The sequence below is a fragment of the Loxodonta africana genome, chromosome 3 (assembly GCF_030014295.1).
Source record: "Loxodonta africana isolate mLoxAfr1 chromosome 3, mLoxAfr1.hap2, whole genome shotgun sequence".
In the NCBI taxonomy this organism is placed as follows: Eukaryota; Metazoa; Chordata; class Mammalia; order Proboscidea; family Elephantidae; genus Loxodonta; species Loxodonta africana.
Window position 1 is genome coordinate 14,811,259 of NC_087344.1, and position 13,658 is coordinate 14,824,916.

The 13,658-nt window shown below is 39.4% G+C and overlaps 1 protein-coding gene across 1 annotated transcript; it reads left to right on the plus strand.

The window, feature by feature from the left end:
- The first annotated feature begins 10,080 nt into the window (after nucleotides 1-10,080).
- LOC135230866 (olfactory receptor 7G1-like) lies at nucleotides 10,081-11,195 on the plus strand. Its single transcript, XM_064283101.1, has one exon. It carries the CDS (start codon nucleotides 10,081-10,083, stop codon nucleotides 11,017-11,019), a length of 939 nt encoding a protein of 312 aa, XP_064139171.1. The 3' UTR covers nucleotides 11,020-11,195.
- The last annotated feature ends 2,463 nt before the right edge of the window (nucleotides 11,196-13,658 follow it).

A 13,658-nucleotide genomic window follows, 5' to 3' on the forward strand; every position in this document is an offset into this window, starting at 1 on the left:
GTGCAAAGACCTGGAGTTAGAAAAACCAAAACAGAAGAACAAGCTAGGCATTTGTTGAGCTCAAAGAACTGAAGGAAAAATTCGGGCTTCAAGTAGCAATATTGAAGGATTCTATGGGGAAAATATTGAAATATGCAGGAAGCATCAGTAGAAGATGGAAGGTATACACAGAGTACCTGTACAGGAAAGAACCGGTCGACATTCAACCATTTCAGGAGGCAGCATATGGTCAGGAACAAATGGTACTGAAGAAAGAAGTCTAAGGTGCACTGAAGGCACTGGTGAAAAACAATGCTTCAGGAATTGAGGGAATACCAAATGAGATGTTTCAACAAACAGATTTAGCACTGTAAGTGCTCTCTCATCTATGCCAAGAAATTTGGAAGAAAACTACCTGACCAACCGGCTGGAAGAGATCCATATTTGTGCTCATTCCAATGAAAAGTGATCCAACCGAATGTGGAAATTATTGAACAATCTCATTAATATCACATGCAAGTAAAATTTTGTGACAATCTTTCAAAAGTGGCTGTAGCAGTACGTCAACGAGGAATTGGCAGAAATCCAAGCTGGATTTAGAAGAACCAGGGGTATTATTGTTAATGTTAGATGGATCCTGGCTGACACCAGAGAATACCAGAAGGATGTTTACCTGTGTTTTATTGACTATGGAAAAACATCCAACTGTGCAGATCATAGCAAATTATGGATAATATTGCGAAGAATGGGAATTGCAGAACACTTAATTGTGTTCATGAGGAACCTGTACATAGATCAAGAGGCAGTCATTTGATCAAAACAAGGGGATACTGCATGGTTTTTAAATCAGGAAAGGTCTGTGTCAGGGTTGTATCTTTTCACCATACATATTCAATGTGCACGTTGAGCAAATAATCCGAGAGTCTGGATTATATCAGAAAGAACAGGGCAACAGGATTGGAGGAAGACTCATTAACAATCTGTGTTATGCAGATGACACAACCTTGCTTGCTGAAAGTGAAGAGGACTTAAAGCATTTATTGATGAAGATCCGAGACCACAGCCTTCAGTATGGATTGCACCTCAGCATAAAGAAAAGAGAAATCCTCACAACTGAACCAATAACAACATCATGATAAACAGAAAAGACTGAAGTTGTAAAGGATTTCATTTTACTTGGATCCACAATCAACACTCATGGTAACAGCCATCTAGAAATCAAACGATGTACTGCATTGGATGAATCTGTTGCAAAAGACCTCTTTAAAGTGTTAAAAAGCAAAGATGTCATCTGAAGATTAAGGTGTGCCTGACCCAAGTCATGGTGTTTTCAATTGCCTGACATGCATGAGAAAAATGGACAGTGAGTAAGGAAGACGGAAGAAGAATCAAGGTCTTTAGATTATGGTGTTGGCGAAGAGTATTGAATATACCATGGACTATCAAAAGAATGAATAAATTTGTCCTGGAAGAAGTACAGCTGTTACCAATCGCCAATCTAACACAAAGGTCCTTGTCTTTTCCTCAGTAAGAATACACGCGAAAGACAAACTTCATCTTTAGCAAGCTTTGTTTTGCTTGAGTCAAATAAAAGGAGTCAGCTGGAGACTAAGCCTCTCCAAAAGACTGACTCAAAAAGGGAAGCAAGGTTAGGGCTTATATGGGTTCAGTGGAGACAATAGAGTAATGAATATTTAGTCAGCTTCTTTTTCAAGGGGCAGGTACTTCTCAGAATGGCGGCGCATGCTGATTAGGTTGTACACACACCTGGAATCCAAGATTTAACCCACGGATATTCAAGATGGAGTCTTCTTGGCAGACCTTGGCATCGCTTATTATGCAATGTAGCACAAGCACACTGATCTTCAGTACTACATTGTCATCTTCGGAAGGGCTAAGGAAGGTTGAACAGTGGTCACACTTCGTTCTTCTGGGCATGCGGAGCCTGTAAAGGAGGAAGGGACTAGAAAAACACTAAGAAGGAGATAGTAATTCATAGGTTGTTTCAGTCTTATCTCATGTTGGCAGGGTGTGGTTCCTGTTTACCCAACTTGTAGATGGTAACCTTTTAACAGCTCTTTTGTTCCACCAGCACAGTTAACCCTATCTGTCTCACAACCAGAATACTCCTTAGAAGCAAAGATGGTGAGACGATGTCCCACATATTTTGGACATGTTATCACAAGGTACCAGTCCCTGGAGAAGGACATCATGCTTGTTAAAGCAGAGGGAAGACCCTCAACAAGATGCATTGACGTAGTGGCTGCAGCAACAGGTTCAAGCATGACAACAATTGTAAGGATGAGGCAGGATCAATCTGTGTTTCGTTTGGTTGTACATAGGGTCACTATGAGTCAGAACCAACTTAACAGCACATATATATATATTCACATATATGTATACATACCTACATACATATCTTCCACTCTTTTCTTTCTCTGTGCCATAAAAAGCAAAAGTATTTAAAGAAATTATAATGACTATCCATTAATTCAATATCAATAAGTTACCTAGAAAGATCTTTGAAATTATTTTAAGACCATATATCACAAAATACAATTATTAGTGAAATAAAGTTTGTTTAAATAGTCTATATTTTCATTCAGATTTTTATCCATATTTTCCCCAATCTAATCTTTGAGATTTTAATAACTGGGCTTTTTTTGTTGTTTGTTTTTTTAACTCAAAGCCTTGGCCGACCCTGACCAATTCATTGATATGCATTTGACCTTTTTCTATCTTGGGTGGGGATTTTTTGTTTTTTCATTGTGATTTTTATCTTTTGAATTCTTAAAATTCCTCTGCAATAGAGAGAGCTTAGTCATGGTTCTTTATCTTGGAGATTCACCCAATTTCTGATAACTGTTTTAGGACAGGATTTTTCTTATTTTAACCTCATCAGAGTCCACATTATTTATCTTAATTTCTTTTGTTTTACAAGGTTTTCACAAGGTTGAGAGGGGTCTTTTCTTCAAAAGCTCTGTGGGAGCTACAAGGGCCTCAGAGAGTGAGGGCCAAGGAGGCCTGAACTTGTCCTGCCCTCCCTCTCTAAGGCTTATCCTCAACAAGAAGAAATGGGCAATCGCGATTCATTTACATATGTTTAAGTTGGCATAGGAATTTTGAGAGGCAAAATACTTCCTTTCCTGTAAATATTTGGACTGTTAAATTTTATAAGTGCTGATTTATCACTAAACTGATTGATTAAAGTTCTTTGAAGAAATAATCTAATTTAATAATACCGTCTGGAGGTAGGGAATTATTACACCTTCATAATCCTATCTTTTGTACACTTTAAAGAATCTTTTAGAGGAGCAATTTAGAATAATTTGTCCTTTATAAGACTGTGCTATACCTATCAAAAAAATTTCCATCTTTTTTCAGTGCACTTTTCAAATAGACCAATTTATATCAAACTTTCTCAAAGTAGCTACTGAAAACCCAAACCCAAATTATAAGACAGGCACAAGAAGTAGTTTTTTTTTTTTTTTTGCAAGAGAAAGAGCTGAGACTTGACCTCACTTAAAAAAAAACAAAACAAACAAACAAAACAAACTGTCAGCCACAGCCTCCAGCCTGACAGAAGGCAGGAAAAAAAAAAAAAAAAGACACAACTCTGGGTCAGATACAAGCTCTTTGAACATACAAACACACACACAAAAGAGAGACATAAAAGCAACATAAGTTCACTGATCTGTGAGGCCAGCTGTAAAAACCAGGCTGTACTCCTAAACAACACAAAACAAAGCAAATGGGGTACCCCTTTTGTTAATGTACCTTTGGAAATTGGTAAGATTGATTCATTTCAACAGGTTCTAGGTAAAAGTGATTAACTTGCCAGAGTCTCAGATGGGTCTCAGACACTTTGACAAAAGCTGAGTAACAAAAAAAAGTTCTCCAAAGAGAAAAGAAAAGACAATGCAATGGGAAACCATTTTCCCAAAGTGGAAGAAAAAAGAGAGAAAATGGGAACTCATTTTCACAAAGTGATCACTGAAATTCCCAATTAAAAATTACTCTTAATATACTCAGCATTTTTGAACATGAACCTCAAACTAGGATCCCAATATGAGGGAGCTCTAGGCTCACTTCTCCTAGATGTCAAGGATTCTATTCTCTTGGATTGAAACTTTGGTTTCCCACAGTTGAATACAATACCTAGCAGGGAGTCTGATGCAGGGTTTGGTGAGTATTTTGTTTTACAGTGTACCGCCATTGCATGAGAGTTTTCTATCAGCTGGTGGGCAGCATAATGCTCTGGCTCATCTCCTGTTCCAGCTTATCCTCACATGAGCATCTTTCTGTTGGCAATAAATACCCTAGAAGACCTTGAAATTCTCATGCCTACACGTTTTGTGGCTTAAAAAAACTCTGGAATTTCTTTGTAACAACCATATAAAAACCAGTTTCATTCTTTCCGAACCTATTTCATTCTTCCAGTGAGAGATACAGCCTCCTATGAATTACAATTTTTGAAACAAAATCTTCACAGAAGTTATTTTGGAATCCTGAATGTGTTTAGAAACTTCAGAATATCAATCAAATTAAGCAACCCATTGATCCTGTCTGGTTTTGGCACCATCGTTTTCTAATTTAGATCTCAAACACAGCAGTCTCTCTAACTGAAAAGTACCCCAATGTGGTCTCCAATTTGATGAGCTGAAAATGATAGGAAGCTCAAACAGAAAAATACAAATGCAAACAAGACCTAGACCCATAGTTCTTGGCCATGTAGTGAGACAGAATTCCACTAGGAAAATCCACTTCTTTATTGGATTGGAAACTCTGGTATAGTGGTTAAGAATTATGGCTGCTAACCAAAAGATTGGCAGTTCAAATCCACCAGGCACTCCTTGGAAATTCTATGGGGCGACTAGGGTTGCTATGAGTTGGAATCAATGGCAACAGGTTTGTTTCGTTTTTCTTAATTGAATTTGGCATACCCCTTTTTGAGACAGTCCTAAGCACTCCAAGACAACAAATGCACCAAACTCACAATAAATATTGGATTCAAGCTCAAAACAAAAAAGGGGTGGAACTCAAAAGTCCAAGAGGGCTTACCAAGATGGCCTCCAGATGCTCCATGCAGGCAATGAACTGAAAGAGTTTTTGAGGGTGTCATGCTAATGTCGAACAAGAGCTCTGGGGGAAGTTGGTCGGCTGCTATGGATCCAACTTCTGACGCCAGCAATTGTCAAAAAACCTAAATGCACAGAGAATCATCAGAAATTAGTACTACAGAATATATGCATTGTGAGTAGATATTATTCAAATCAGGCAGCATCAACTCAAAAATATAGAGAAGGCATTCAGAAGAAGGGATAGCAAAAACAGGCTGTATAGGTCATTGTCATGTTAATATCTCAAGAGATAGCATCAGAACATATGCAGGGCTCCAGGATCAGTCTGTTGAAGGAACAGAGTCATTAAGGATGTACCACACATTTTCCGGTCAGACCCTGGGTTCCTGCTTCTTGAAACTGACTCCACCTTTATAATTCTCTAAAAGGTCCCAGTGCCTGAAGTAAAACAGTCTCTGATAAGTTGCTAGATAGGCTATGATGTGATCTGGAGAGGACACCAGAAAAAGCAATTCCTTTAATGCTCAAGGATTTGAAAAAGGATACCTGACGGAAAATGGCCTGTGTGGATCACCCCAACTCCATGAACCCAGAAATGTGGATTTTCCAACAGAATTAAAATGGTTTATCCAAAACTGGAAGTCCATCTATTAAAAAAAAAAAAGAAGAAGAAGAAACAGGACCCATACTTCACACCATACATAAAACCTAACATAGAATACATCAAAAACTAAATATAAAACCTAAAACTAGAAAGATCATGGGAAAAAATATAGACAATGGTAGGGGCCCTAATGCATGGCATAAATACAAGACATAACTAAGAATGCACAAACACCAGAAGATAAACTAGATAACTGAGAGCTCCCCAAAATTAAAGACTTATGCTCATCAAAAAAATAAAAAAAGAATCTACCGACCGGGAAAAGTTTTTGGCTATGACATATCTGACAACGGTCCTATTGCTAACATCTATAGAATACTTGAACACCTCAACAAAAAAAGGCAAACAATCCAATTAAAAAATGGGCAAAGGATGTGAACAGATGCTTCATCAAAGAAGACATTCAAGCAGCTAACAGACATATGAGAAAATACTGCAATTATTAGCCAATAGAGAAATGAAAATCAAAACTAAAATGAGATACCATCTCACCTTGACATTAATGGTACTAATAAAAAATTAAAAAAACAGAAGATAATAAGTGCTGGAGAGGTTGTGAAGGAATTGAAACTCTTATGCACTGCTGGCGGGAATTTAAAATAGTACAACCACTATGGAAAATGATATAGGACTTCCTTATAAAAATAGAAATGGAAATACCATGCTATCCAGCAATCGCACTCTTAGGAATACAGCCTAGAGACATAAGGGCCATTACATGAATAGACATATGCACACCCATATTCAGTACAGCTTTATTCACAATAGCAAAAAGATGGAAACAACCTAAGTGCCCATCAACAGATGAATGGGTAAACAAATTACTGTACATACAATGTAATATTACACAATGATAAAGAACAGTGACGAAACTGTGAAACATCTCACAACTTGGATGAATCTGTAGAACATTATGCTGAATGAAATAAGTCATCACAAAAGGACAAATGTTGTATGAGACCGCTATTATAAAAACGTAAAAAAAGCTTACACAGAGGAAAAAAAAATCTTTGATGGTTATCAAGGAGGGAAAATGTGGGAGGAGAAATCACTAGATAGTAGACAAGTGTTAACTTTGGTGAAGTAAAGACAACACACAACGTAGGGGAATCCAGCACAACTCAAAACAGACAAAGTCATAGAAACTTCCTAGACACATCGAAAACCTTGAGGGACCAATTTACTGAGGCTGAGGGCTGGGAAACTTGGTCTCAGGGGACATCTACATCCATTGGCATAACATAGTTCATAAAGAAAATGCTTTACATCCTACTTTGGTGAGTAGCATCTGGGATCTTAAAAACTTGTGACCAGACATGTAAGATACATCCATTGGTCCCATTCCAACTGGAGCAAAGGAGAAACAAAAGACAAAAAGAAAATACTAGTCCAAAGGACTAATGGGCCGCATGAAACAGGAATTCCACCAACCTGAGCCGAGAGGAGCTAGATGGTGCCTAGCTACCACCACAGGCAATTCTGACAGGGATCACAATAGACAGTCCCTGGTAGAGCTGAAGAAAACTGTAGAAAAATATTCAAATTCACAGAAAAAGACCAGACTTACTTATCTAACGGAGATTGGAGAAACACCCAAGCTATGGCCCCCGGACACCCTGCTAAATCAGAATGGAAGCCACTCCCAAAGCCCACCTTTCAGTCAAATATTAGAGGGGCCAATAAAATAAATAATAACACACATAAGGAACGTGGTTCTTAGTTCAACCAAGTATAGAAGATCAAATGGGCAACACCTGCCCAAAAGCAAAGACACAAAGACAGGAAAGGACAAGAAAAATAGACGAGTAGATATGGGAAACCTGGTGCAAACAGAAAGGGGGAGAGTGCTGACACATTGTGGAGACTGCAACCAATGTCACAAAACAATTTATGTATAAATTTCTGAACAAGAAACTAATTTGCATTGTAAGTTACACTTAAAGCACAATATTTTTTTTAGTTTGTCAACTCCAATCAGGTCCTTGCCCCTGCATGCAACAGAAAGTGCTCCTGAAGAGTCACCAACGTTCTCTATCTTATTAAGTCCAGATTTTGATTCTTCATCCATCACTCACTTCACTTGTCAGCAACATTGACTCAGTTTAGCACTTATTGGAATGAGTTTTTATGTTTCAGGTCTTTCTGTGGTGCAAGAAAAAGTTTATCTTTTTGGTGTGACCAGCTTTATTTTATTCTATTTTATCTATTATTTCATGCGTTTGAAGTGAATCAAGTTCAGATAGCAAAAGGTGAAATCACAATGCCGTCTTGTCTCAATTTGGTTTTCAAAAGTTTATATATTAACAAAATTTAAACAGAAGTAGTTAAAGGTGGTAAAAGACACGAAAAATAGAGCTCATTAAAGGTAAAATATTTTTAAGTGAATACTAAATTGGCACACATAATTTCATCTCACATACTTTGGACACATTATCAGGAGGGACCAGTCCTTGTAGAATGACAACAGCATGCTTACTAAAGTGAAAAAAAAAAAGGGGTAGTGAAAAAGAGGAAGACTCTCACTGAGATGGATTGACACAATGGCTGCAACAATGGGCTCGAACATAGCAACGATTGTGAGGATGGAGCAATACCGGGCAGTGTTTTGTTCTGTTGTGCATAGGGTCGCTATGAGTCGGAACCGACTCTGTGGAGCCTGTGAAAAAGAACAACATGCAATATTTTCACACCTGAAATAGGTATCAGGCTTCCTAATGTCATTTGGTTAGATAGAGTTGCTTTCAGTTATAATTAAATAAAGAAGACTGGAATGCAGTTAGATAAGAATGGTATGTCCGTGTATGCTAGGTGTGTGACATGGAGGTGAGCAGAAACAGTGGGTGGAGAAAGGTGAATGACAAGCAACCCGCCCTTGTCAGGAAATCATCCATCCTGAATTCCACCTTTTATTGTCTTGGTCTTTAAGGATTTGTACTCTTTGGATCAGAATGACAATAAAATGTTTGGCTAATGAGGAGCTTTGGATATTGAGCCCCTAGGGATACAGAATCTGCAAATAGTCTGCCTGTTACCCCCTCACTCAGCAGCAGTTCTTCAGTCAGGAGCCAGCACGCCTGAGACATTACCCACCGTGATCCTCTTGTCCAGGAGCTGTGTGCCTCACTAGGCCCTTCTGCCTTTCCTGTGGAGAGAACGTCCATCTACATCATCCAACATCGAGGGCAGGTGTTAAGCATCATTCCTCAATGACACCAGCCAGGTAACCTAGAGTCCCTTGGTTAACATTTAGAAAGAGGGCAAGTGTTTCATCACAGGGTCATCCAGAGGAAGCTGGGAGGAGAGTTGTTGTTGTTAGGTGCCATAGTGAACCCAAGCACAACAAAAAGAAATGTTGCCCAGTCCTGTGCCATCCTTATAATCATTGCTACGCTTGAGCCCATTGTTGCAGTCACTGTGTCAGTACTTCCCGCTGAGGGTCTTTCTCTCATCAGGGAGAATGATGAGAGTACATGCATAAAATGATTGGAAATAAGTCTTCCATGGACCCCTGCATCTATTCCATCTTCCTGACATGTTTCCATGTATCTTTGCACCAGTCTCAAGGACTTCTCATTCTACCAGTCTCCTCTTCTTTCTCTACAATGGAGGGACAATTTTCCTCCTGAACATAAATCTGTCCCTTTTGAAACATGATGACCATTTTAATGAAAAAATACAAACCTGTTGCTGTCAAGTTGATTCCCACTCATAGCAACCCTGTGAAGGTTTTCAGAATAGAACTGCCCCATAGGGTTTCCAAGGAGCAACTGGTGAATTTGAACTGCTGACCCTTTGGTTAGCAGCCGTAGCTTTTAACCACTACGGCACCAGAGTTTCCAGATGACCACTACAGAATTCTAATATTTACTTGAATTCTTGTGGTAGAGAAGGAGGTGGTTTGTGGAATTTATCTCCTCATTCCTTGTTTTTAACACATATTTTTATCATCTCTGTTATCCAGCTCCTATCTTGGAAAGACATGGAGTCTGAGACACACACATCACACCATCTCCCTAGTTCATTTATTTTCTCTTTAGAAAGTTGGCAAATATTTACAATGACCACAGGAGCACAGGTAGTATGAAAATACGTATACAAAACCATGACTAACTTTTCACCCCTTTCAAGAACAAATAAATGTTTACACTCAGCTATATTAGATTCAGGTTTTTGTTTTGTTTTTTAATAAATAGCCAAATAATATGCGTACAGGGGACACAAACTTTCTAGTCTTCTCCATTCTTCTCCTTCCCTTCCCAGATGGCTTTTGCATCTGGTGATGAAGCTTCTGCTGGTCCAGGGACCATATATTTGATTGTCTTGTCACTCATCTTTTCCATCAGTTTAATCAACAATATGGAACCCAGAAACCAAACAGGAGTTTCAGAGTTCTTTCTCCTGGGACTGGCAGAGGATCCAGAACTGCAGCCCCTTCTCTACAACATCTTTCTGTTCATGTACTTGGTCACCATCCTGGGAAACCTGCTCATCGTCCTGGCTATCAGCTATGATTCCCACCTCCATACCCCCATGTACTTCTTTCTCTCCAATCTGTCCTTTACGGACATCTGTTTAAGTACAACCACAGTCCCGAAGATGTTAGTGAACATCAAGACACAGAGAAACTCTATCACTTACACAGGCTGCCTCACCCAGGTATGTGCTGCCATAATTTTTGGAAGTTTTGAAAATTTTCTCCTTGGAATAATGGCCTATGACCGCTATGTGGCTATTTGTCATCCACTGAGGTACACAGTCATCATGAACCCCCACTTCCTTAGTCTGCTGGTCATACTCTCTTTGTTCATTAGCATCATGAATGCCCTGGTCCATAGTCTGATGTTGCTGAGACTGTCCTTCTGCACAGACCTGGAAATCCCCCACTTCTTCTGTGAAATTGTTCAGGTCCTCAAGCTTGCCTGTTCCAATACTCTCATCAATAACATCATACTATATTTTATGTCTAGCATATTTGGTGGTATTCCTTTCTCTGGGATTATTTTTTCTTACACTCAAATTGTTTCTTCCATCCTGAGAATGCCATCAGCTGCTGGAAAGTATAAAGCTTTTTCCACCTGTGGATCTCACCTCACAGTTGTTTTCTTGTTCTATGGGACAGGATTTGGAGTGTACATTAGTTCTGCATTTACACACTCTTCCAGGAAGACAACGGTAGCCTCTGTGATGTACATTGTGGTCCCTCAAATGATGAATCCTTTTATCTATAGCCTGTTGAGGAACAGGGACATGAAGGGAGCTGTGAGAAAAATCATTGGTAGGATGCTTTATTTTTAGTGATTGTGTCATCTGCTTCGGGCTTGGGTTTCTAGAATGAGTAAAAGTAAAAGAAATACTGGAGAGTCAGAATTCCTAACTAGATGACATAATGGCTAAGCGTTATAAAAAAGAGTCAAAAACAACCGCTGTATATTAGTCCCCATTTGTGTACTTCTTCATAGCAAGCTCAGAAATGTGTGCCAGTGTCAAACTCAAACTTGTACATACTTAATTGTTTTAAAAATAGCCCACATAATCAGAATTTTACCAACTTAGAGCCTTCCTCCCTTACTTATCCCACAAAAATACACCCAGCATTTGCTATCCATAGATGGGCGAAGACCTGTCGCTATAATGATCCTAATGTGCTCTGCCTTTGGAGTACCTTTGACCCAGAGACTCCCCAACTTGCTGCAGTAGGGCTTCTCACAGGGACACATAATCTCCCTCCTTCCTTCTGCACTTCCCTGGGAGTTCTCATCCCTTCTTCTCCTTCTGTTTTCTTCCTGCACCTCTTGCCTCTGGAAGACCTCCTGCTGTGGGAGATTACACCCTACATGCAGCTGTCAATGCATCACACCAATAAAACAGCTTGCTGTTCAACTGCTATCTCATGGTCATAATCTTTTTTCTTGATCATCCTTGAAGTTCATTAAACTCACTACACTAAGTGCATTTCAACTTGGGGTTGAAACCTGACTCTGCTTTTTTGTTTAAATCTCTGCTGTTTCACAAATTATTTCAACTCATTAAACACAGTTTCTTTGGGCAGGTTCCACAGAAGCAGAGCCTGAGGAAGGGCTTTTTATTATAGTGATGTTGTTAGCAGTGTGACCCCAATACCCCGAGCATGTTTTCTCCTTTTTCAAAATGGGCAACTGAGAGCTTAACACAACTAAAAAAGGCCATGATAAATCTATAAGTTATTCTTCCTCTGCCTGCCTCCTTCAGGTACATCTGTTAATGATTTTGTTTTGACCAAATGTTAATGACTTTGGTCTTTGTTTTAAACTGATGCAAATAACCTTTTGTTCTGTCAGGACTACCTGTGGCATACAACCCCCACAGGAAAGCTGGAGCCCAGATATCAGATATGCATATTTTTAGCCTAATAAAGAAATGTCTGGCAGGGGACTACGAAGACACTTGTAACCATTGTAAGATTCTGTATAAGCTCTAACGTCAAAATTGCCCTTCCAGACTCCACAGAGACAGCCTGTGTTGCTGCCAGGTCCCAGGTGATGTATGCATCTCCTTAATAAACTTTCTCACTCTTTCTGACTTGGAGTATGTTTCATTGGCTGGACTGCTCCAGGGAACGGATCCTGATCAGGTAACAGTAGCCTTCTCAGACAAAATCAAGTAGGAGACAATGGACAAGGCAGGGACGGATCTAAAGAGAGTAACTTCAGGCTGATCTAATGGAGAGGTTTGTGAATTGCACCCCATACTAACCTCCTGTGAGACAAGGATGCTGACCTTTCAGGCCCCAATTTAGTACTTACTGAGATCTTTCACTGATAAACTGTCTCTGATAATGGCAACATCGGCATCCACCAGACTCAGTTTCATCACCTACAAAATGATCTCTGTAATTTGAGATGATTGTGAGGTATTTGAATTTCATCAGTGCAGAAGCCTTTGGTTCTAAGAAGAAAAAGAACTGACTCTAATATCCTCAAGCAATAAAGTTATATGTCATTACAAAGAAAGGCCTTCAGAGGTAGGGAATGTACAGGAACAAGAGAGTAGGCTTCATTTAGTCCTCTGTGAGGTGGCTTCATCCTAGAACTGGTTCCCTTTATGGTCGCCTGATTGTTGCAACAGATTCAGGTCTCATATCCGCACATGATGCCCAGAGAGAGAAAACTTGCTGTCCTTCTCTGGGTTTACTGTTACTAGGCATTTCCATGGAATCATCAGAAGACAGCCCCTCTGTACTCAGTTGAATAATGCCTCCCCACAAAGATATCCCAATCCCTGGAAGCTCTGAGTTTCACTGATATTATAAGAGGGTGAATGTTCTTGTCTGTGCTTTTGGTGCCACATTTAAGAAACTATTTTCCAATCCAAGATCATAAAGATTTGCCTCTCTGTTTCCTCCTAAGAGGTTTATAGTTTTAGCCTATGGTCTCTGATTTGATAAACTGATGATGATAGGGAGCTCAAACAAAAATCCAAATACAAACAAAACTTAGATCCATAGTTCTTGGCCATGTAGTGAGCCAGTTTCACTAGGAAAATCCACTGTTTCTTGGATTTGGCATATCCCATTTTGAGACAGCCCTAATCACTGCAAAACACCAAATTCACCAAACTCATTATAAATATTGAATTCAAGCTTAAAATGCAAAAGGAGTAGAGCTGGAGAGCCTGAGAGGGCTTATCAAGATGACCTTCAGATGCTCCACAGAGGCAGTATGCTGAAAGGGCTTTTATGGACATTACATCTATGTCCAATGAGAGCTCTGGGGGAAGTTAGTCATTTGCTATTGATCCAACTTCTGATGCCAGGAATTGTCAAAAAAACTAAATGCACAGAGAAACACCAGAAATTAATGTAACAGAATATTTTTGTTGTGAGTAGATATGATTCAAATCAGGCAGCAGTCAACTGAAAAATGTAGGGAAGGTAGGTCAAAGAGGGGATAGTGAAA

What these genes read in the sequence shown, in the direction of transcription:
- LOC135230866 (XM_064283101.1), top strand. Translation starts at nt 10,081, where the DNA reads ATGGAACCCAGAAACCAAACAGGAGTTTCAGAGTTCTTTCTCCTGGGA.